Below are 21,486 nucleotides of genomic sequence, written 5' to 3'. Positions count from 1 at the left end.
GAAGGGTAATGGCTCGTATGAGAGAGTTGTGGCAACAAGTTTTTTGGCACAATATCTTGGATCATTGGAAAAACATACCGTAGGGAAGCAAGGACTACATGGTAGCATCCTTGCATGAGGAGTTTCCTATACCCACCGTAGTAGATAGGTTCTCCACAGGCTGGATGATGAAGTGCATGCATGTGTAGATGTCACACACAGACAATTGGATGCACATAAGGCACTTAGAGTGGGGCCTCAAAGCCCGAGTGGCTATACACGGATAACTAGCGTCGACTCAGGGAGAAGGCTACAGATTCTCCAAGACGTTGGAGACAGTAGCCTCACAACAGCACGAGGCGGCAAGGGCATGATTGGAGGCAAGAGTGGTCCATCATCCTGGGAGTGACAGCCACATGACTTATTTGGAGGACTTTGTAAGTTTTTCTTTTGTTCTTCTCGCTTATTTTTTTGCAATATCCCTTGTACTGACAATTGTGTTTCTAACAGTTGTATTTTGTTTTCTTTGCAGTACTCCATTACAAACCGTGATCCCACTGGTCTAGAGACTCGATATGCAGAGAGACGTAGTGTCACTACATTGATTGACCAATTGTATGGACAAGGTAGCCCAATAAGTTACTCATCTTTCTTGTCCGTGATTACTAAATTTAATTAAAATGCAATATTGTATGGTGGACTAATGTGTAGTTGTTTTTTTTTTTTTGCAGAGTTCGTTCGATGCTCCTTTGCAACAGGACAAGCTTTCGGATGGTGAGGATCTATAGCTCGCCCTTGGATCTGTGGAGCACACGTCCTCTTCTTTTTTGGTCATGTGATTTATGTAGGCATTTTTTATGCAAGCACTATGTAAATATCATCCTTTGTATCCTACCATGATTCTACTGTCGCTTTCATTACGCGATCTTGTATTTATTTTATGTATTAGTCTTATGGATTCAAGTACACTTTGCCTTCATTTTGACGAGCATTGTATACTTTAATGTAATTCTTTTGTATGGCCTAAATAAACCACATAGTGCTATTTGCCACAAAAAAAAATTCTCTGTAACTGTCGCGGATTTACTGCATGCGTTGCTATTAGCGTCGCAGTGTGCGTTGCAAATCGTCGCTATAGGTGTCACTATTTGCGTCATAGTGATGATTATAGTGATGGTTCTATGGCGTCGCTAATACCGACGTTTTTTGCGATGACGGGAGCAAAATTTTTTATGAACATTTTCATCGCTTTGAATGTCAATATGAGGCTTGTATCTTGTAGTGTTTGTCATACTATTAGCATAAGAATAGAGACAATTTGATTCGAGGATTGCCAAGTTCTCACACATTGGTGGGTTTACAAACTTAAGTACTTGAAAGCACTATTATGTTTTTGACTCATTATCAAGCTTTTAGTTGTGTGGCAACCTAACTAGCATGTCTAGTGTCATTGGTTCACTTGTAGTCAATGAGTCACTTTCCCATGGTCTATGTTTTTCCAAAACACAAAGATGTAACACTATCCCCATCTCATGGTCCTAACTTGGATCCAAGTATTCACAAGCTCAATTATGATTTGAATTGCCATTTGGTGATAATTCATAACCCATCTTTGCATGTCTTCCATAAAATTTAAAAGGCAAAGATCATTCAAGTCAGTGAGAGATGATGACAAGCACCAAGTTATTAGTGCGATTTGTATTGGGGCTCACTTATGGCAAGGACCCCACTCTTGTTTGGTAATCAGGTACTTAAGTTCTTATTAGGTGTTGGGATTTTGTTAAAGTGCTCTTGCTCCTTACATAGTAATCACAATAGCATATGCTACAGTAAGTGTAAGGGCAAAAGGTCTAAAGGTAAACCATTGAAAAGGATGAGTGGGCCCTAATGAAAGGATCCTAAAGGAGGAGAACAACTAAGAGTGCAGGCACACATTTAGTCTCTACCTGCACTCAAAAGCAAAAGTGACTATAAATTTAGTAACTAAGATTCAAAAAAAGGCTTGTCACACCTAGCAAATTTGACATGTACAAGGTCTCGCAGGTTTGCACATACCCACTCTTAAAACTCTTTCCGCCCTCCCCTCCTGCCGCCTTGGCTCCTCTCTCTCTACCTCTCTCTCTCTCTCTCTCAACTTTATATGCTGAGGAATCACGATTAAAGGATCCAAACCTTAGAGTTTCATATCAAGCGAGGACTGAAGCAAAGCTGCATTTCCATGGAAACTACAATAGAGATGAAAGGGAGGGAGGAGGAGGAGGAGGAGGAGGCGGCGGCCGAAGCGTCTTATGAGACGGTTGATGGGGCGATGGAGGTTTATACGTCGATAGGGGATGTGGAGGATGATGGGCGGGAGGGTAATGATGCTTATATAAGTAGGGATGATCATGAGACGTCGATCAGAGACGGTGGGACTGATGATGAAATGGGATCCAGAGGGGGTGATGATCATAGGACTAGTATTACTGCAGCTGGTGATGATGATAAGGCGAGAGGAGGAAGGGGCAATATGGAGGGAGTAGAGCAGGGGGCGGCGGGGGGCGCAGTGCCTGTGTGGCGGCTCTTCTGGTTCGCCGACCGGCTGGACTGGCTGCTGATGGGCGCCGGGTCCCTCGGCTCCCTCGTGCATGGCGCCGCCACCCCCGCCTACTTCCTCCTCTTCGGCCGCCTCGTCAACACCTTCGGTACCCACCAGGACGACCCCGCCCAATTAGCCACCACCGTTGGCAAGGTACCTACCATCCATATTCTCTTTCGTTGCAATCATATTCCCCCTTGGTACTCGTCTTTCTTATCGTCGCAACTATCCTTACTAGTGTCTTGCCATCGTTGCAATAGTCCCCTTCAATACCAGTGTTGGTATCGTTGCTAAACCACCCTTACTAGTGTTTTGCCATCATTGCTCAATTCTCAACAATTATTTTGTTGTCTTTTTTCAAATGTTATAATCATGCTTATTGTTGCCTTACTTTCATTGCTTGTTTAGCAATGCCCATCCAAACAATGCATGCTTGGGTTCCGGTCTCCCTTGTTCAAGCTCAACAAATTACTCCAAGTTAAGTGGAGTTAGTTGGACATGTGGCATACTTGGCATTTTTCATTATCGCTTATGTGCATCAAATGTTGCACAACAAACCGTCGTACCCCCCAACACACACACACACACACACACACACACACACTCTCTCTCTCTCTCTCTCTCTCTCTCTCTCTCAAAAGAAGCTTTAATGTGCACATTGAGTATTCCTATTATCATCAATATCATTCATATTATGTTTTTTGTACATCATCCTTCATAATTTATTGTTGCAAAGGGTAAGCTATTTTGGAAACTTTCTTATTCTAGTTTTGAGTTCGTTGGGGGATAATCTTAATTTGAAAATGCATTAGAACTAGAGTGGGAAGTTAGAGGATAACCTTAATTTGAGGAACTATTTTCATGAGTAGAAGTTCTTGGTATTGGGAAAGTTAGAGGTCCAAAGTTGAAAGTCCAAGAGGATCATAGTCGAACATAAAATTCAAAAGATTATGAATTTGAAGTTATAAAGTAATAATATATATTACTATCACATATAGTGGAATGGTATTCCTACTTATGAAGTAGTGAATAATAAAGTTAGTAATGTCACCTTGTATTTTAAATGTCTCCTACATTTCTCATTCATTGTGTGTGAACTCTGTGGATAATTTATAAACCTTGCATTTTTCTTCTTTTTTTTCCTTGTGCAGAATGCTCTAAATTTGGTCTACTTGGGCTTAATCGTGTGCATTTCAACATGGATAGGTGGGCTACATTAATGGGCCAAAATTTCTTGTGACTATTCTTAGGGTCTTATGATTTGCAATCTAGGTGTGACATTGTAGGAGAACATTCAATGAAGAAAGAAAACCCAATATATATGACTCTCTAACTTTGGCCCATTCTTTGACTTTTTTCACTTTGGTAGAGATTACTTGCTGGATGCATGCAGGTGAGAGGCAAGCTTCAAAGATGAGAATCAAGTACCTAGAGATTATATTGAGGCAAGATATTGCCTTCTTTGATACTGACGCTCGTGTAGGAGCAATTCTCAATAGCCTTGCCTCCGATACAATATTCTTTCAAGATGCAATTAGTGAGAAGGTCAACTCCTCTAGTATTCCTGGCAACTCTGTGTGTGTGTGTGTGTGTGTGTGTGTGTGTGTGTGTGTGTGTGTGTGTGTGTGTGTGTGTGTGTGTGTGTGTGTGTGTGTGTGTGTGTGTGTGTGTGTGTGTGTGTGTGTGTGTGTGTGTGTGTGTGTGTGTGTGTGTGTGTGTGTGTGTGTGTGTGTGTGTGTGTGTGTGTGTGTGTGTGTGTGTGTGTGTGTGTGTGTGTGTGTGTGTGTGTGTGTGTGTGTGTGTGTGTGTGTGTGTGTGTGTGTGTGTGTGTGTGTGTGTGTGTGTGTGTGTGTGTGTGTGTGTGTGTGTGTGTGCGCGCGTGTGTGCAAACACGTGCACGCGCGTGCGCGCGTGTGCATATGTGCATGTGTTCATGTGTGCATGCGTGTGTGTGCGTGTGTTTTCGTGTGTGCGTGTGCATGCGTGAGTGCATACGTGCATGTGTGTGTGCATGTGTGTAAAAGTATCTAAATTCCAAGTAGTGATCTCTTGAAAAAAACTAGATCGGGTTACCATACTTCAACTATAATTCTCTCATGATACCTTAAAATGGCATGCTATAATATAGACAATGTTAGAATTATAATAAAAAGATGAATATTGCTCCCATGACACCAAACACCACTACCACTAATTGTTACCCCATCAACATCACCATCAATGCACCATGACAATCACTATCATTGTTACCTCTATCACTAGCATAACCATCACCATCACATTGCCATCAATCACATCACCATTAGCATCACCATGATGACCGCCACCATCTCCTCATATGTTATTGCACTATCAAAGTTAAAAATTCATAGTTTTTCCATTGATTAAATGAGTAATACATATATAGTCTACAATATCAAATGTCTATGCATTATGCCATTCATATTAAAATGTCTATGCACCATCTCCTCATATGTTATTGCACTATCAAAGTTCAAAACTCATAGTTTTTCCATTGATTAGATGAGTAATACATATATAGTATACAATATCAAATGTCTATGCACTATGCCATTCATATTAAAATGTGCATGACATGTGTAGATGGGAAACTTTCTTCATTTCCTAGCAACTTTTGTTGGAGGCTTTGTTGTGGGCTTTACATCTATGTGGAAAATAGCTTTGGTGACCTTGGCTGTAGTGCCAGCAATTGCATTTGCTGGTGGTCTATATGCCTTCATAATGACTCAATTATCTTCCAAAAGTCAACAAGCTTATGGTGAAGCAGGAAGCATAGCAGAGCAGGTATTTCCTAACTCTTATATTTGATTTAGAGATAGTGTAAATCTCAATTCTAAGTTTTTGTTTTTAATAGCGTGTAGAATGAAATATATATTACTAAGTCTTAGAGGATGAGAAAAAAAAAACAAAAGTATGTCACATGCCCTTTTTCTACAATCAACGAACATGATCATATGTCCATTTTTATCTACATATGACTTATAGTTTTTCTAAATCGCATTATATGTATGTTGTTGTGCAGACAATTTCCCAAATTAGGATAGTGTATGCCTTTATGGGTGAGAGTAAGGCGCTAGAATCCTACTCAAAATTGCTTGAAGTTACTAAGAAATTGGGCTATAAAGCAGGCTTGGCAAAGGGATTAGGCATGGGAGCAACCTATGGAATACTATTTTGTTCATGGGCACTTGTCCTTTGGTATGCAAGCACTTTGATTCGTCATGGCACTACAAATGGTGGGAATGCAATAGCAGCAACCTTTTCAGTGATTGTTGGTGGATTGTACGTGCCTACCTTATCCAAAATATTTTACAAGAGAGACTCTCACTAAATGATTGTTTTTTTCATGCTTAACAAATTTGGCAATAATGAACAAGACCCTTGATAAGAAATCGGTGCAAGTTCCATGCTTGTGCATCTACTATATGCATAGAGATGATGATTCTTGAGCTCAAGCTTGTTTGTAGAAGTCATTGAATGGAAAATGATGTTTTGGATCTTCCTTATGTGGTAGTCATTTTTGCCCATATGATACTATTGAATCTATATGTGAGTCAAAATTTTGGATTTTATAGTTGATTTAATCAACTAAATAAAGTTGGTTGTTTCAACTAATCTAGTAAATCTTTATTTGGCCTAATTCATATAAATGGCAACTATTCATACAGAGCTTTAGGCCAAGCGATGAATTCTATCTCAACTTTTGCAAAAGGGAAAGTAGCAGCCTTTCGAATTTTTGAAATGGTAGAGAAGGTGCCAAATATCAACTCATGTTCAAGTACAATGCCTACTACTACTTTGGTGGATGTCAAGGGGGACATTGAGTTCCAAGATGTGAATTTTAGCTATCCTTCAAGGCCAAATGTTCCCATATTTAAGAAATTCTCAATAAAAATACCATTTGGAAAGACTGTTGCCATTGTAGGGAGTAGTGGTTCTGGCAAGAGTACCATAGTATCTTTGATTGAGAGATTCTATGATCCTATTTCAGGTACCCCAAAACAACCCCAATTTTGTTTTTCTTTAAATGTGCATGCACTTTTTTAGGTTCGTTACAAATGGTCTTTGATGGTAAGCATTAGAAATGTGAATTGCCAAACCTTTAGTACTTTCCAACATAAGTTCATGTGTTACCTTTATATTTTTTAGCAGCAAGTAACCTATGCATGCAAGTAAAAACCATTTCTCATAATTGTAATATCATAAGGGTCCATCAAGCTAGGCTTAGGGTGTGTTACTTGTGTCCAAAATCATTAAAGTGACAACCTAAGCTAATAGTTTTAAGGCAAAGGATTGATTTTGGCCACAACCTAAGGGCTTGGACAAGTAATTTGAACACCAACATAAAATCCTAGAGTGATCTTATCTTTGATTTGTTCACAATGTTAAGGTTTTTGCCTTACATGAGGTCAAGGCACTACCTAATCTTTAGCAACTTTTGAATCTAGGACACGTTTTATTAGACAATGTTGACATTAAAACCTTGGAGGTCTCTTGGCTACGTAATCAAATTGGCCTTGTTAATCAAGAACCGGCTCTCTTCACCACTAGCATTTTGGAGAATATTCTCTATGGAAAGCCAAATGCCTCCATGAAAGATGTTGATGAAGTTGCCAAAGCAGCTAATGCACATGCATTCATCAGTGACCTACCTTGTGGGTACCATACACAGGTAACTCATCACATCTCTTAAAAATAAGTTGCATGCCTTAATATGTCAATGAATGTAGCACACAAATAGATCCAAGAAGAACATAGAAGTATTAAGTATACTTATTTATCTTTAATAGGTTAATAGACTTTCTAATAATATTTTGTATATTTGTAGGTTGGACAAAAAGGAGTCCAATTATCAGGGGGTCAAAAGCAAAGGATTGCTATTGCTAGAGCTATGCTAAAAAATCCCAAGGTCTTATTGTTAGATGAAGCTACTAGTGCTTTGGATGCAACATCAGAGCGTGTGGTGCAAGATGCACTAGATCATCTAATGGTCGGAAGGTCAACTATTGTGATTGCCCATAGGTTGTCAACTATAAGGCATGTAGACTTGATAGCAGTTGTGCAAGGAGGAGCTATTGTGGAACAAGGAGATCATGATGAGCTTATGGCTAAAGGAGACAAAGGACCATATGCTATACTAGTCAAGCTACAAAACATGGTCCAAGATAGGTATATTTAACTTCCTTCCTCATGTTTAGTAAACGTATTAAAGTTCAAGTGCGTGCACAATATTTTCTCATGTGGCTTTCAATGGGAGTGTATGCACAATATTTTCTCATATGCTCCATGCATTCTTTTAAACACATGCCATCTTGCATACATAATAGATTTAAGTTGGCTCAAAAGCATTAATAAAAAAGTAATGTTAACTATAAAACAATGAAGTAATCATGAAGTGAAATTTTTCTTGTATGTTTCATCCATTAAATGAATCATTTTTCAAAAGAACCTCCAAAACATACACCAAAATTGTCTCCCCCACAAGAATTGAAGTGCTTTAACAACCAATTTGACTTTTCACAATGACAAGTATGAATTATTTGCATGGATAATTTAACACGCTCTATCACCTTGAAATTCATTGTTATGATCATCCAATGTCCATTTTTATTATCAAACTATCTTGTTTGTAGTTGGTTCAATGGAGGTTCAATGTGCACATAATGTTCAAACAATCAAGAATAGGTTAGCTTATCAATCTCATACCCATAACTAATTGCAAATTAGGTCTATGTATAGCTTAACCATGAGCTTGGTTTCTTGTGTCACAAGGTAGGAAATAGTTGATTGGAATCAATACTACTAGCTTGGTAGATCATGCCACTTGTTCTCATCATAAGAAAGGAACCAAGCAAATGGAAGGTAGATAATCTCACATCAAAAGATAGGAACCTGATAAATTGAATTAACACTATCTAGGTTGATCAACTCACTTTTTTTCATTGCAAAAGGGCTGATAGGCTATAGCTATTTGGAAATCATTGGACAAAGGAAATTCATGTGGTATCATGCACTTTAAGTTGTGGACACATACATGTGATTGTAAGGTCAATTCATGGACGGCTTGTGTCAACCTTAGGCAAGGACTAACTCTCTCTCTCTCTCTCTCTCTCTCTCTCTCTCTCTCTCTCTCTCTCTCTCTCTCTCAGCAAAGGAAGCACAGCAACAGTGTCAAGGAGACGATCATCAGTTAGTGATAAAAGTTTGAGCCAACAAGGTAGAGACTCAATTGATTACTTGTACAACCTAAAATCCGAGGAATTTAGTAAACAGCACAATAAGAAGAAAGAGAGCTATTATTTGCGTTTAATGAAACTAAATGCGTCAAAATGGCCTCGTGTTGTACTTGCCATAATGGGTGCCATGCTAAGTGGGTGCATGAACCCTGTATTTTCGGTGATACTAAGCCACATGCTTGAGGTGTATTATTACAAGGACCACCATAAGCTTAAGGTCGAGGCTACCAAGTATGCATTCATCATCTTGGGCCTGGCTGCCACCCAACCTTTAATATTCTTTCTACAACACTACAACTTTGGCATCATGGGAGAGAACCTCACTAATAGAGTTCGAGAACTTATGTTCAAGTGTATGTACCTCTTATACTCTTAAAATCTTACATTTCTTCCTTAGGGCTTTATAATCATTAAGGTCAAATGTTCTAGCTACTAAATATACTATTTTTTTTCTCAATTATGTGGTTGTATGTGCAGCAATATTGCAAAATGAAGTGGGTTGGTTTGACTCGGAAGAGAACAATAGCACCAAGCTCACATCTCGTTTAGCTACCGATGCAACTAATGTCCGTGCTGCAATGGCAGACATGCTTTCCCTTTTAGCTCAAAATCTTGCACTTGTACTGGCATCTTGCATTGTCAGTTTGGTTGGTTGTTGGCAAATGGCCTTGGTCATGATTGCAACCCTACCTCTCCTTGTTGCAAGTGCTCTTGCAGAGGTAAATGCTAACATTGTTTTATAGAAGTTTGTAAATAACTAATATTTATTTTTTGTTTGTTTTGAAATTCAATTTCCTCAACCTCGAAAACTAACTTATATGATAATATTTGAATTTGTTATTGTATAAAAGCCTTGTGAACACGCATAGCATGACAAAACATACCCCTTGATGAGCGAAGCAAACAAATGCATACTTCACAATTTAGCTTGTGAGATGACAATTAATATTAACTTAATATCTAGTTAATTTTCAAATTATCACACATGTCTCATAACCATGTAGTGCACTCAAAAGAATTTGTTCCCTTGTGTCCTAGTTTGCAACTTCTTTGTTGGTTCTATGTTTTGAATTGTGTGCACTTTATACAAGACTCAATACATCTTGATTTTTTTATAGAAGCATGCATCGGTGCACATCTTAGAAAGAGCATGCAAAAATCCTTATTTTCTCTTGGAACTATGGTGTAATTGCTGCCCTCTAGACATTACTAGATTGGTCCCTTCATCCTAATATTGGTAGTCCATGGATAGTTTGGAATTGCGTGTAGTCCAACTCTAGGGAATTGCTATAGATCAAAAGAGCTTTGGGGTTGATTGCTACTACATGGTTTTCTTAAGCCCTTGAGAATGCTAGTTCGCAAGTGTAGTTTTTCTGAAAAATTATGTGGGGTTAAGGATTCCTATGATCAATGTATATGTTGTATACTCTTCCACAAAAGGGAAGTCCCAGAAAGGACCCAACAACAATGAATGTGCAAAGTCCTTGAGAATGCAATGTAATCAATAGAAGTGTATGACTTGACTATTGTTGTGAATTTTTACTAGGACCTTGAGAATGCTACTGAACATACCATAATTCTTTCGTTGTTTGTAGCAATTAGGGATGAAGGGCTTCTCTGGGGACCTGGAGGTTGCCCATGTGCGGGCAAACACGATAGCAGGTGAGGCGGTGGGGAATGTGAGGACGATAGCGGCCTTCAACGCCCAGAACAAGATTTTGGACCTTGTGGCGACCGAGCTAAAGGGTCCTGAGAGGGCGAGTTTCCTACGGGGCAACGTGGCGGGCGGGCTCTATGGCTTGGCACTACTATCCACATATTGCAGCTATGCCCTAACCCTATGGTATGGGGCGGTGCTGGTGCGGGACGGGCGGGCAGAGTTCGGCCAGGTCATCAGGGTCTTCATGGTGCTAGTCATAACGGCGATGGGCGTGGCAGAGGCCCTAGGGTTGTCCCCGGACGTGGTGAGGGCCGGTCACGCGCTGGGGTCGGTGTTCTCCGTCATCGACCGCCGGACGCTAATCGACGCCGACGCCGGGGGCGCCGACACGGCGGCGGCGGCGCACGGCGACGTGGAGCTCCACCACGTGGCATTCGCATACCCCAGCCGGCCTGACGTGGCGGTCTTCACGGACCTGTCGCTGCGGGTGGGACCGGGGGAGAGCCTGGCGCTGGTGGGGCCCAGCGGGTCGGGGAAGAGCACCGTCCTGTCGCTGATCCTGCGGTTCTACGACGTCACAGGCGGCCGGGTGCTGATCGACGGCGTCGACGTGCGGCAGCTGCGGCTGCGGTCCCTCCGCCGTCGAATCGGGCTCGTCCAGCAGGAGCCCGCCCTCTTCGCGGCGTCCATCCGAGAGAATATTCTCTACGGGCGGCCGGGGGCGTCGCAGGCTGACGTGGAGGTGGCGGCGTCGGCCGCCAACGCGCATAGCTTTATCTGCGCGCTGCCACGAGGATACGACACGCAGGTGGGCGAGCGCGGCGTCCAGCTGTCAGGCGGCCAGAGGCAACGCGTGGCGATCGCGCGTGCGGTGGTTCGGGACCCGGCGGTGCTGCTGCTGGACGAGGCCACGTCGGCGCTGGATGCGGCGTCGGAAAGGGTGGTGCAGGAGGCCCTGGAGCGGGTGATGGGGGGGCGGGCCACTGTCCTGGTGGCGCACCGCCTGTCCACCGTCCGCCGTGCCACCACCATCGCCGTCGTCCAGGACGGCCGCATCGTCGAACAGGGCCCCCACCACGCCCTCCTCTCCAAGCCCAACGGCGCCTACGCCCACCTCGTCAACCTCCAACAAGGCTCCCTCCATTGATATCTCCCTCCATGGATATCCCACCTCATCAACCTCCAACGAGGCTCCCTCCATTGATATACCCCTCCATTGATCTCCCACCTCGTCAACCTCCAACATGATCGCTCCCTCCATGGATATCCCACCTCGTCCAACAAGGCTCCCTCCAATTATATATCCCATGTATTTTCCAAACAAATTCTCTCTCTTCCTATTCTCACCCTTTAGAATCAAGTCTCTCGACAACCCCTATTCCCAACATTGGTGCAACATTGTCTTCTACAGCTTCCACCCTTTAGAATCCATGTCCATTCAACGACACAATGTGATTACAGGCGCCTACCATCACAATGTGTGAAGCTTTACAACTTCCCATTTATTATCTCCCACGCACAAAAAGCATGCCAATCCTACATGCCACTCATTGAACAAGCTCAACTATTGAATCTTTTTTCAAATTCTTATATTTTTGTTAGAAAAAAGGCACCCAATGCATCATAACACATGCACATAGATTGTATTCTCTTTCGTTGTGGCCTCTTGCATAAAATGTGCACACAAAAATACAAAATCTTAAATGCATAGAATGCATACGCATAAGACAAATGAGTCCCCCACAAATGCACTTCCTCGCTACAATGCATCTGTTTCCAAAGCCTTGAGTCACTTCTCTCTCTCTCTCTCTCTCTCTCTCTCTCTCTCTCTCTCTCTCTCTCTCTCTCTCATATACATATATTACACAATGACACTTTGGAAGCCCGTGATGTATCAAACACCAAAGCTTCTTCTTGTTGATTATGGTTTGGGAATGGTAATTGGCCAATACTCCTTCACAAAAAATATGTGGCATAATGTACATAGGTGTTGGAGCCATTTGGTGTATAACTATCATGGTTATCATGACTTATCAAAAAATGATCTCTCTTTGTCCTTCTAGAAGATATTATTCTCTCACATTGAGTCACTATCTCTGTTTAGATAATCAACACAAGAATGGCAATAAGCTTCTTCTTGTGGATTATGGTTTGGGAATGGTAATTAGTCAATGCTCCTTCACAAAAAATATGTGCCATAGTGTATAGAGGTGTTGAAGCTATCTGGTGTACGACTATCATGGTTATCATGACTTATCAAAAAATGATCTCTCTTTGTCCTTCTAGAAGATATTATTCTCCCGGGAGTCCACCTCATAGAATACGTAAGATACCACGTGAGTTCAAAAGAAAGGGTATTATATTTAGTAAAACTTACATGATTATATTTGTAAAATGGGTTTTTTAATTACAATTTTTTTTAAAAATCATAAGTTTAGTAAAGTAAAAGGGGTCATTTTAAGGCCTTATAGCATGTTAAAAAAGGGTATTTCTTAATATCCTTTGAACACACGTTATATAGATGATTTCTTATAGGTGGACTGACCAGGATTATTCTCCCATGTTGAGTCACTATCTCTATTTAGATAATCAATACGAGAATGGCAATAACCTCAATGAGCCTCTATATATATATATATATATATATATCCCCAAAACAAGGATGACTTTGATAACTTGTGACACTAAATGCTTACTTTTGAATTTGGGTGTGGTGTTTCCTTTCCAGAGGATCCATGGAGGGGTAAGGACATATAACTCACTGGTATTCTTGTCCTATTATACCACATGTCACTAGGGGAGTGGGACCTCTACTCTAAAAGGAACCTTTTTGTGCAGTCGCTTGCCATAGCCAATGCCAACACTCTTACTCATCATTGAATAGTCAAAGTCCATGCATAATCAAAGCTACATACTACAAAATGATACTTTTTATAGAAAAATGCTTTGAGATGGCAGATTAGTATTAATAAAGAAGGACTAAGAAAATAAAAATGTATTTATAACATCTTAAAGATCATCCTAGGAGAACTTCCTATATGCTTCATCCGCCCCCCTTGGGTGGTTTCTAGTACTTTAGCATAGACCTTGTATGCTAAAGCACACCTCATAGCTCCTTTGAGTGTGACTAGTGTTGCCTCTCAACATTGATCAAAGGTTTCACCTAGTGTTTGGGAGCCTTTAGTTCTTTCAAACACTCTTAGGTTCCTAAAGTTCCATATATTTTTGATGACTATAGCTCTTAAGATATCCCATGACTCGAGAAACTCCTCATTTAGATCTTATCCCTCCCTTAGAGAGGATGAACCTCATCAAAATCCAAGTGTTTAGCCCTCCATTGTGAACCCATCTTTTCACCTTACCCCAAAGGATCCTCATTTATTGGCAATATTCCCAAAAGATATGCTCCTTGTCTTCTTTAGTCTATTTTCATAGCATATAGGTGGCCAAAATCTGAAGAAACTTGCTAGCTTAGCTCTCATGGGTAGGAAGGCTTTTGCTAACTCTCTTTTACAATACACAATCTAGCTATAGTGGAGCCCCAAGAAAGACACCAAGGAAAAGGGGTTTCTACTGCAAGAAAGTATATCTTATAACATCAACAAGCTTTTGTTTCATTCTTTAGAGAACCACAACAAGGAAAAGAACAAATCTTCACACAGCATCATAGTAGATATCTCCCACGGATTTGATAGAATCAACCATAATCTTCAACACCTTCATAGAATCCATCAAAACCAATAAAAACACAAAAGAATACATCATTTTTAAATGGAAATAATCACATAGTATTCATCTTCATTATCTTCATAGTTCTCTCTCTCAATCTCTCATAGAAGGATACATTGTTTTGATAGAATTAGTTATCTCTCTGACTCTCTTTCTCTCTCTCAATCAATAGTACATCATCCCCTCACTATAATACTCAATAATCACTCACAATAATCCTTCGTACGTCATGGATGCACCTCCCAAGAGGCATGGGAGAGGTATGAAAGGACACCAGAGCCACTATAGTGTCTCTTCATAGCTCACTATTGTCACTTTACTTCAGTCTTCTCTTCAGTCTTCAACAATTACTTCTTCCATTTGTTTTAGCTCTTTTGAACTTAGATTCATCCTTTCCAAAAGTTAGAAAACTTTTCCAGAGTCACACATACATTCCATAGAACACTTACAGAAGATCTATAGAGGATTTACAGAACTGAAACAAAGCAGGAATAGAGGCTCTACAGAAGGTCTACGTGAAAGGGAAGTAGAACCTAGGAGAAAGAAGCTTGGCAGTGAGAGCTATGGCGGATGGAGAGCAAGAGCAAGAGAGAGAGAGACTCAAAAGTGGGAACTCCAACAACCACAATGTGTGGCCGGGCCTTCCTTTATTCAAATTGTCACTAAAAGAATAAAGAATAAGTGACTATGATGGGTGCGTGCAACCTGCAGTGTGCAGTGGCGGGTACTGTCAATGTAGTAAAGTGTAGTAATACATGGGTGGCTAGGCAGAGGTGCCTTTACCCCCAACAACCTCCCAGTTAAAGGTGAATCTGTCCCAGTGAGAGAGAAGATAAAAGAAAAGACAGTACAACATGTACACATGTACAACAGGATGAGGAAAAAGACGTCATCTCATCCAATGCCCATCAATCTCCTGAGGAAGGCAAAGCGCTCTGTAGTCAGGCTCTTCTGAGCAAGTCTGCAGGATTTTGTTCAGTCGGAATCTTAACAAGGTCAACAGACATGTCCTCAATGACCTTGCGAATGAAGTGATACCTCATCTCAATATATTTCGTCTTCACATGGAAGACCTAATTCTTGGCCAATTGAATGGCACTCATAGAATCCGAATGCAGTGTAGGCATAACATCTATCATACCAAGGTCTGCAATCAAACGGCCTAACCAGAGAGCCTCCTTACAAGTCTCTATGACTGCAATATACTCGGCCTCTATACTAGAAAGGGCCATACACTTTTTGCACCCTGGACGTGGCCGTGGACATCTAAGAGATAGCCCCTCCAGCATAAGTGAACATATAGCCAGAAGTAGACTTTCTACTATCTACATGTCCTGCATAATCAGAGTCAGTGTACCCCACGACTCCTATATCCTGGCATCCATAGCAAATACACATATATGTTGTGCCCTTCAGGTACCTCATGATACCCTTCACGGCATCCCAATGTTTCTTGCCAGGTGTAGCCATATAACGTGCCACAACCCCAACTACAAAGGTAATATCGGAACGAGTGGCTATCATGGCTTACATAAGGCTGCCCACGGCTGATGCATAGGGAATCTTGGCCATCTCGGCCCTTTTCTTATCTATCTGCAGACAATCGTCTTGTGAAACCTTCACATGAGAAGGTAATGGACAGTCAATAGGCTTAACATCCTACATACGGAAGCGCTCAAGGACTTCATGAATGTACTCCCTCTATGATAGATAGAGTAGTCCCTGAGATCTATTGCATGTAATGCGCATACCAAGTATATGAGAAGCCTATCCCAGATCTTTCATCTCAAATATCTTCTTGAGCTGAGCCTTAAGAGTAGCTAACTCCTCATGAGCTGTCCCTGCTAAAAGCATGTCATCCACATAGAGTACCAAAATCAGTAAAGAACCGTCACGGGCTTTCTTCTCTATATCAGGTGATGCTGCACACTGTCTAGCTGGCCGTGGAGCAAGCTATACGGGAGCAGGTGGCTCCTCCTGAAAGATAACTCTGCATACCTCAACCACTTTCTCAAGCTGCATATGCATTTTGTCATCATGAAAGATGACATCATGGCTACGGATCTCATAGACGGTAACCCATCTCTCCTACATCTCCATAGCCAATGAAAATGCATTTGACACTTTTAGGATCCAACTTATTGTGTTTGTCCTTGGACACATGGCAGAATGCCTCACATCCAAAGACACGCAAATGATCATAAGAGGGGGGCTTGCCTGCCCATACCTCTTTTGCAACTTGAAAGTCAATGCCATTGCTAGGTGACCTGTTAATGAGATACACTGCAGTAGTAGCTACCTCAGCCCAAAAGTGTTGTGGTAAGCCAATCTGGCTAAGCATGCTATGGACCCTTTCCTGAATGGCCCTATTCATGAGTTCAACCATACCATTCTTGGGAGGGGTGTAAGGGGCGGTCAACTAACACTTAATACCTCGCTCATCACAAAACTGCTCAAAAGCATATGATACATACTCGCCCCCATTATCTAGCCTTAGGCATTTCAGCCTATTCCCAAACTGGTTCTCTGCTAATGCAAGCCAATGCTGAAATGTGTCTAAGACATCAAATTTTCTCTTAATGGGATAAGCCCAAACCTTATGTGAGTAATCATCTATGAAAGTAACAAAATACTTTGCCCCACCTAGTGACTGACAGGGCATGGGCCCACATACATCTGATTGCACAAGAGCCAAGGGCTCACCCATGCATTTCTTACCAAACTTTTTATGCGTATTCCTAGTCTGCCTACCATACAAACAATGAACACAAGAGTCAAAATGCGAAGAGTCAAAAGGTGGAAGATACTGCGAAGCACGGAGCATTTTCATTCCTTTAAGGGACATATGCCCCAAATGAGCATGCCAAAGGGATACATGGGGGATAGAACCCACAGACAAAACATGATTCAAGGTAGCTCCAGATACAAGTAAGGGATAGAGGCTGCCAGACTTGGCACCTCTTGCAAGCACAAGCCTGCCACGAGTAATCTTCCATGCAGAGTCTCCAAAAGACACAAAATACCCTACATCATCAAGCTGTCCAGCTGACATAAGGCTGCGAGTCAACGCAGGTACATGGCATACATCATGCAAAACAAAAGAACTGCCAAAAGGAAACTGCAGCCTAACATCTCCAATACCCATAATGTCAAGAGACCTGTCATCATCAAGACACATAGAACCAGAGATGGTACGATAGGTGTGAAACGAATCTCTACAGGGTGTCACATGAAATGACGCACCCGAATCCAAAAGCCAACACTATGCATACATAGAATGTGTCTCAGAAGCCTGTAAGGCATTGCATGAAGAAGCTGCAAGTATATAATCCTCATCTGAATCAGTGACTTGCATGACATTAGCCTCTTCTATCTTCACACTGGACTTTGCAGGTACAATAATGCGCTCAGAAGACTTTTCCTGCACTTTCTATTTTCCATTTTCCTTACGCTTATCATCGTGCATCTTATGGCACTGCAGCCTAATATGTCCTGCAGCCTAATATGTCCTGCTTTCCCACAATAATGATAGGTAAGATCAGACTTTCATCCAATGGGACTTGACTGTGGCCACATGACTTTGACCAAGACTTCTGAGAGTCCTTGCCCTTATGACCATTATCATGCCTGCCATGTCTGCCACCTCTAATTATCAATGCATGTGAAGAGCAAGAAGCATCATTGTTTCTCCTGTTGATTTTCTCAGTCAATAAAGCACTCTCAACATCTTTGATTTTCAGCCCATTAAGCTTATTCGTGCATATGGCAGTACGGAAGACATCCCATGATTCAAGAACGGTTCTAAGCAGAAACAACGGGTGCAAGTTGTCTTTGAACTCAATACCCTGTGACAACAGATTCTTCATGATAGCATGAAATTGGTTGAAATGAGATGATAGGGATGTCCCCTCCTTCATGCGAAGGTCCATTAACTGCTTCATCCAATACATCTATGACACAGGACTCTGCTGCATATAAAGCTCCAAAATCTTCTCCAATAAGTCCCATGCACTCTGATTCTCATCTCCAATAACATTATGATGGACCTCTTCCGAGAGTGACAAGATAATGGTAGCCTTGCATAGCTCATCAACTTCCATCCAAACATCATCATCCATATCCTAGGGTTTAACACCCTTGCAATGCAAGGGTTTAATCTGCAACTTCTGTACAAAACCTGCCATATCTGGGACTTCCAATACCCATAGTCGGTACCATCCAACTTGGCAATGTTAAAGAGAGCTGTGTCTTTCAGATGACCAGCCATATTGTCCCAAATGAAAGTAAAAATGCAAAATTGCAAGTTGTTGTAATTAGCAGAAAATGCACTAAAACCACTGCTAAAACTGTCTAAAAGAGTGGATATCACCAAGAGAACCACCTATCCATCAAATATGACCAAGATAACATCAAATAGTAAGCATTACACTCATATAAGCGCTTGAAATCTGCAGATTTCAGCTTGTTGGAATAAATTACAGCAGTATGTAAAACTATCCCAAAGTGAAGTAATCATTGATACAAATGTCATTGCAACTGCCAAGTAGCAAGATTCAACCAACATTGAGTGTCAAGGGGCAAGAAGGTACCAAGAATTGTCAAACCAATAACCTATCAGGCAAGAGACATCTCACAGGTCTAGAAGTCATGCATGTAATGGGTCTTGGGGTAAGAGAAGAGACCAAGCACAAGCACAACTGATAGAGCAAGAAGCTCAATGCATAACCATCCAAGATGCATACAAGACTAACAAACATGTGACAGAGATAGGTGCCTGCCCCAATAGGCATATCAAATCAGCCCACGACAGACTAAATGCAGACATAAAGCTCTCAAGAGAGCAAATGCATGTAACTATCCCACAAGCTCAAGCTCAAGTGTAAGTAAAACTTTATGTACATCCGAATATGCCAAGAGGCTCCCACTGGAAGTAAAGTCAAATGCAAATACAGCAAGCAACACTCAAATACATCGAGTGCATAGCATCAGACATTCCAAATCCCAATAGGGTACATCCGGAGCATAAATCCCAATCTATCTCAAACCCGTAAAGCATAAGCCTGAAAGCATTCAAATAGCATGTAACTAACAACCAAATGTAATGCCCAGTAGGTCCAAAATGCTCAAATACATCCAAACACGAAGCTCCAAGTGACTGTCAAGCATGGGCAAACCAAGTGCCATCCATATCTGACCAAAGCATAAATGCAAGAAGTCTAAATGTCAAGTAGTGATAGTGGGCATAAACGTCCAAAGCATGCCAACTCAATCCCAATGCCAGTGAATAACGACCAAGATGGAGCCTCATCCAAGCTCAAAAGCATTCCGGAACCAAAAAGAAGCATTCGACAATCTCCAAATACATTGGTATGATCATTCAAATCTCCAGTAAGCACCCCGTATCCAAGAACCAATGTATACACCAAGTAAATGAGATTCAGCCCACTTTATTACAGTAGCATATTCACTATCAAATGAAGCTCAATCGGTGTCCAAATATACTCCAAATCAGTCCCAAAGCATAGATATAGCTTCCATAACATCCGGGCATCAATAGACATCAAACAAGCAATGCCAATAAGCATCAAACATTAAATGTCAAGTGATGCCCTATTTTTTACAATCCTAGGACTGTGTATATAGCAATGGCTAAAGGTGGAAGCACTCGTATCGATCGCCAGGAGCCGAGAACCAATGCTGAGGAGTCCGAGGATGATCCAAACAGTGCCAAGAAGATGGGGAAGGAGCTGGAAATGCCAGGAGGAGATCAGATCCCAACCCCCTAAAAAATGCACCACATTTTTCGTTGGCTACTCTTGGGGGCTGGGGGGTCTTCAGCAGTGCTATTGAGCACTTGGCAATGATTAGGGGGCTCCGATGTAGCCCTGCAAGGTGCCGAATGAAGGTCGGAAGAGCACGGAGGAGACATAGATCAAAACATACCTGCAAATGAAGGTGTCATGGCTGCCATTGAAGCTCGAGTTGAAGCTCTTCAAATCCGGGCTAAAGAGAATTCCGGGCTAAAGAGAATTCCGGGCAAGCTCCAATGCCTTTACTCTGATACGAGTTGAAAGGGAAGCAAAACCAAGGAGGAAGAAGCTTGGCGGTGAGAGCTATAGCGGATGGAGAGCGAGAGAGAGAGAGAGAGAGAGAGAGAGAGAGAGAGAGAGAGAGAGAGAGAGAGAGAGAGAGAGAGAGAGAGACTCATAAGTGGAAACTCCAAGAACCACAATGTGTGGTTGGGCCTTCCTTTATTCAAACTGTCACTAAAAGAATAAAGAATAAGTGATTGTGATGGGTGCCCACCACTTACAGTGTGCAGTGGCGGGTACTATCAGTGTAGTAAAGTGTAGTAATACACTAGCTAGGCGGAGACACCTTTATCCCCAACACTACAAAGGGTTATAGAAGGTCAACAGAGAACATCAAAACGTCATAACTCATACTAAAACCATTCCAAACTATCAAAAACTATTCAATAAGTTTTCAAAAGATCTAAACCTTCATCAATCATCAATTCCACACTTCATACGGAAGAAAATCAGAATAAAATGGAAGCTAAACAGAAGGTATCATAACCAATCAAAACCTCAACAGAGCATATCAAAACATCATAGAGCCTCATATTTCTACTAAGAATCATCATGAGCTTCCAAAACATAATCAATATCATCCAAAAATACTTTCAAACACTTCCAAAACAACTAAACATTACTCAAAATCCATCAAAAATCAACCATTCAGGCCTCAAAAACAACAAAAATCAACCAAAAAATCTAGTCATTTCAGCATTCAACATATCCCCACATTTAGAAAGGAAGTGTCCTCGCGACCTAAGGAAAAGAAGTATATAAGGTCAATAAAGAGCTCAATTCGAACTTCTTTAGTATCTTCAATAATCACCCAACCACGACCCCAACAAGTAACCTATATATTTGATAATACTACAACGAAAGGCAAACACCCTTGTAGATATTATCTCCATTTTTTAAAAAAAATTATAGCAACACAAACTCATAAAGGATATAAGAGTTTTCTTTAAATCAGCATCATCTTCTGCTAGCTTTGAATCCAATATCTTCTTCATCAATCCAGTTGTGCAACTTCATCTCCATTCAACAAAGATAAACAATATACACATACCACAACTCACACCACTTACACAAACAATATCTGAATGGCACCTCTTTAGAAGGAAAAAAAATAGATAGGTATATTCTAATCAAGCATCACAGTTACAAAGGATAACAGATCAATGAAGATGATCTCTTTTAAAGGATTGA

The 21,486-nt window shown here is 41.3% G+C and overlaps 1 protein-coding gene across 4 annotated transcripts; it reads left to right on the top strand.

The window, feature by feature from the left end:
• The first annotated feature begins 2,009 nt into the window (after positions 1 to 2,009).
• LOC148016081 (ABC transporter B family member 19-like) lies at positions 2,010 to 12,151 on the top strand. Of its 4 annotated transcripts, none has more exons than XM_087664153.1 (11): positions 2,010 to 2,710; positions 3,709 to 3,763; positions 3,951 to 4,102; positions 5,162 to 5,362; positions 5,601 to 5,860; positions 6,247 to 6,569; positions 7,027 to 7,250; positions 7,407 to 7,747; positions 8,728 to 9,167; positions 9,292 to 9,533; positions 10,410 to 12,151. In XM_087664153.1, exons 1-11 carry the CDS (start codon positions 2,198 to 2,200, stop codon positions 11,619 to 11,621), a joined length of 3,963 nt encoding a protein of 1,320 aa, XP_087520279.1. In that variant the 5' UTR covers positions 2,010 to 2,197; the 3' UTR covers positions 11,622 to 12,151. The 4 variants fall into 4 exon arrangements, with proteins under 4 accessions (XP_087520279.1, XP_087520278.1, XP_087520280.1 ...); XM_087664152.1 differs by having other exon boundaries at positions 3,927 to 4,102; XM_087664155.1 differs by lacking the exon at positions 3,709 to 3,763 and having other exon boundaries at positions 2,470 to 2,710; positions 3,927 to 4,102.
• The last annotated feature ends 9,335 nt before the right edge of the window (positions 12,152 to 21,486 follow it).

This window comes from Lygodium microphyllum, chromosome 23 (assembly GCF_053477565.2).
Source record: "Lygodium microphyllum isolate KBCC chromosome 23, Lygodium_microphyllum_v1.1.10, whole genome shotgun sequence".
NCBI classification, from domain to species: Eukaryota; Viridiplantae; Streptophyta; class Polypodiopsida; order Schizaeales; family Lygodiaceae; genus Lygodium; species Lygodium microphyllum.
This window is presented reverse-complemented; position numbering and strand designations above follow the sequence as displayed.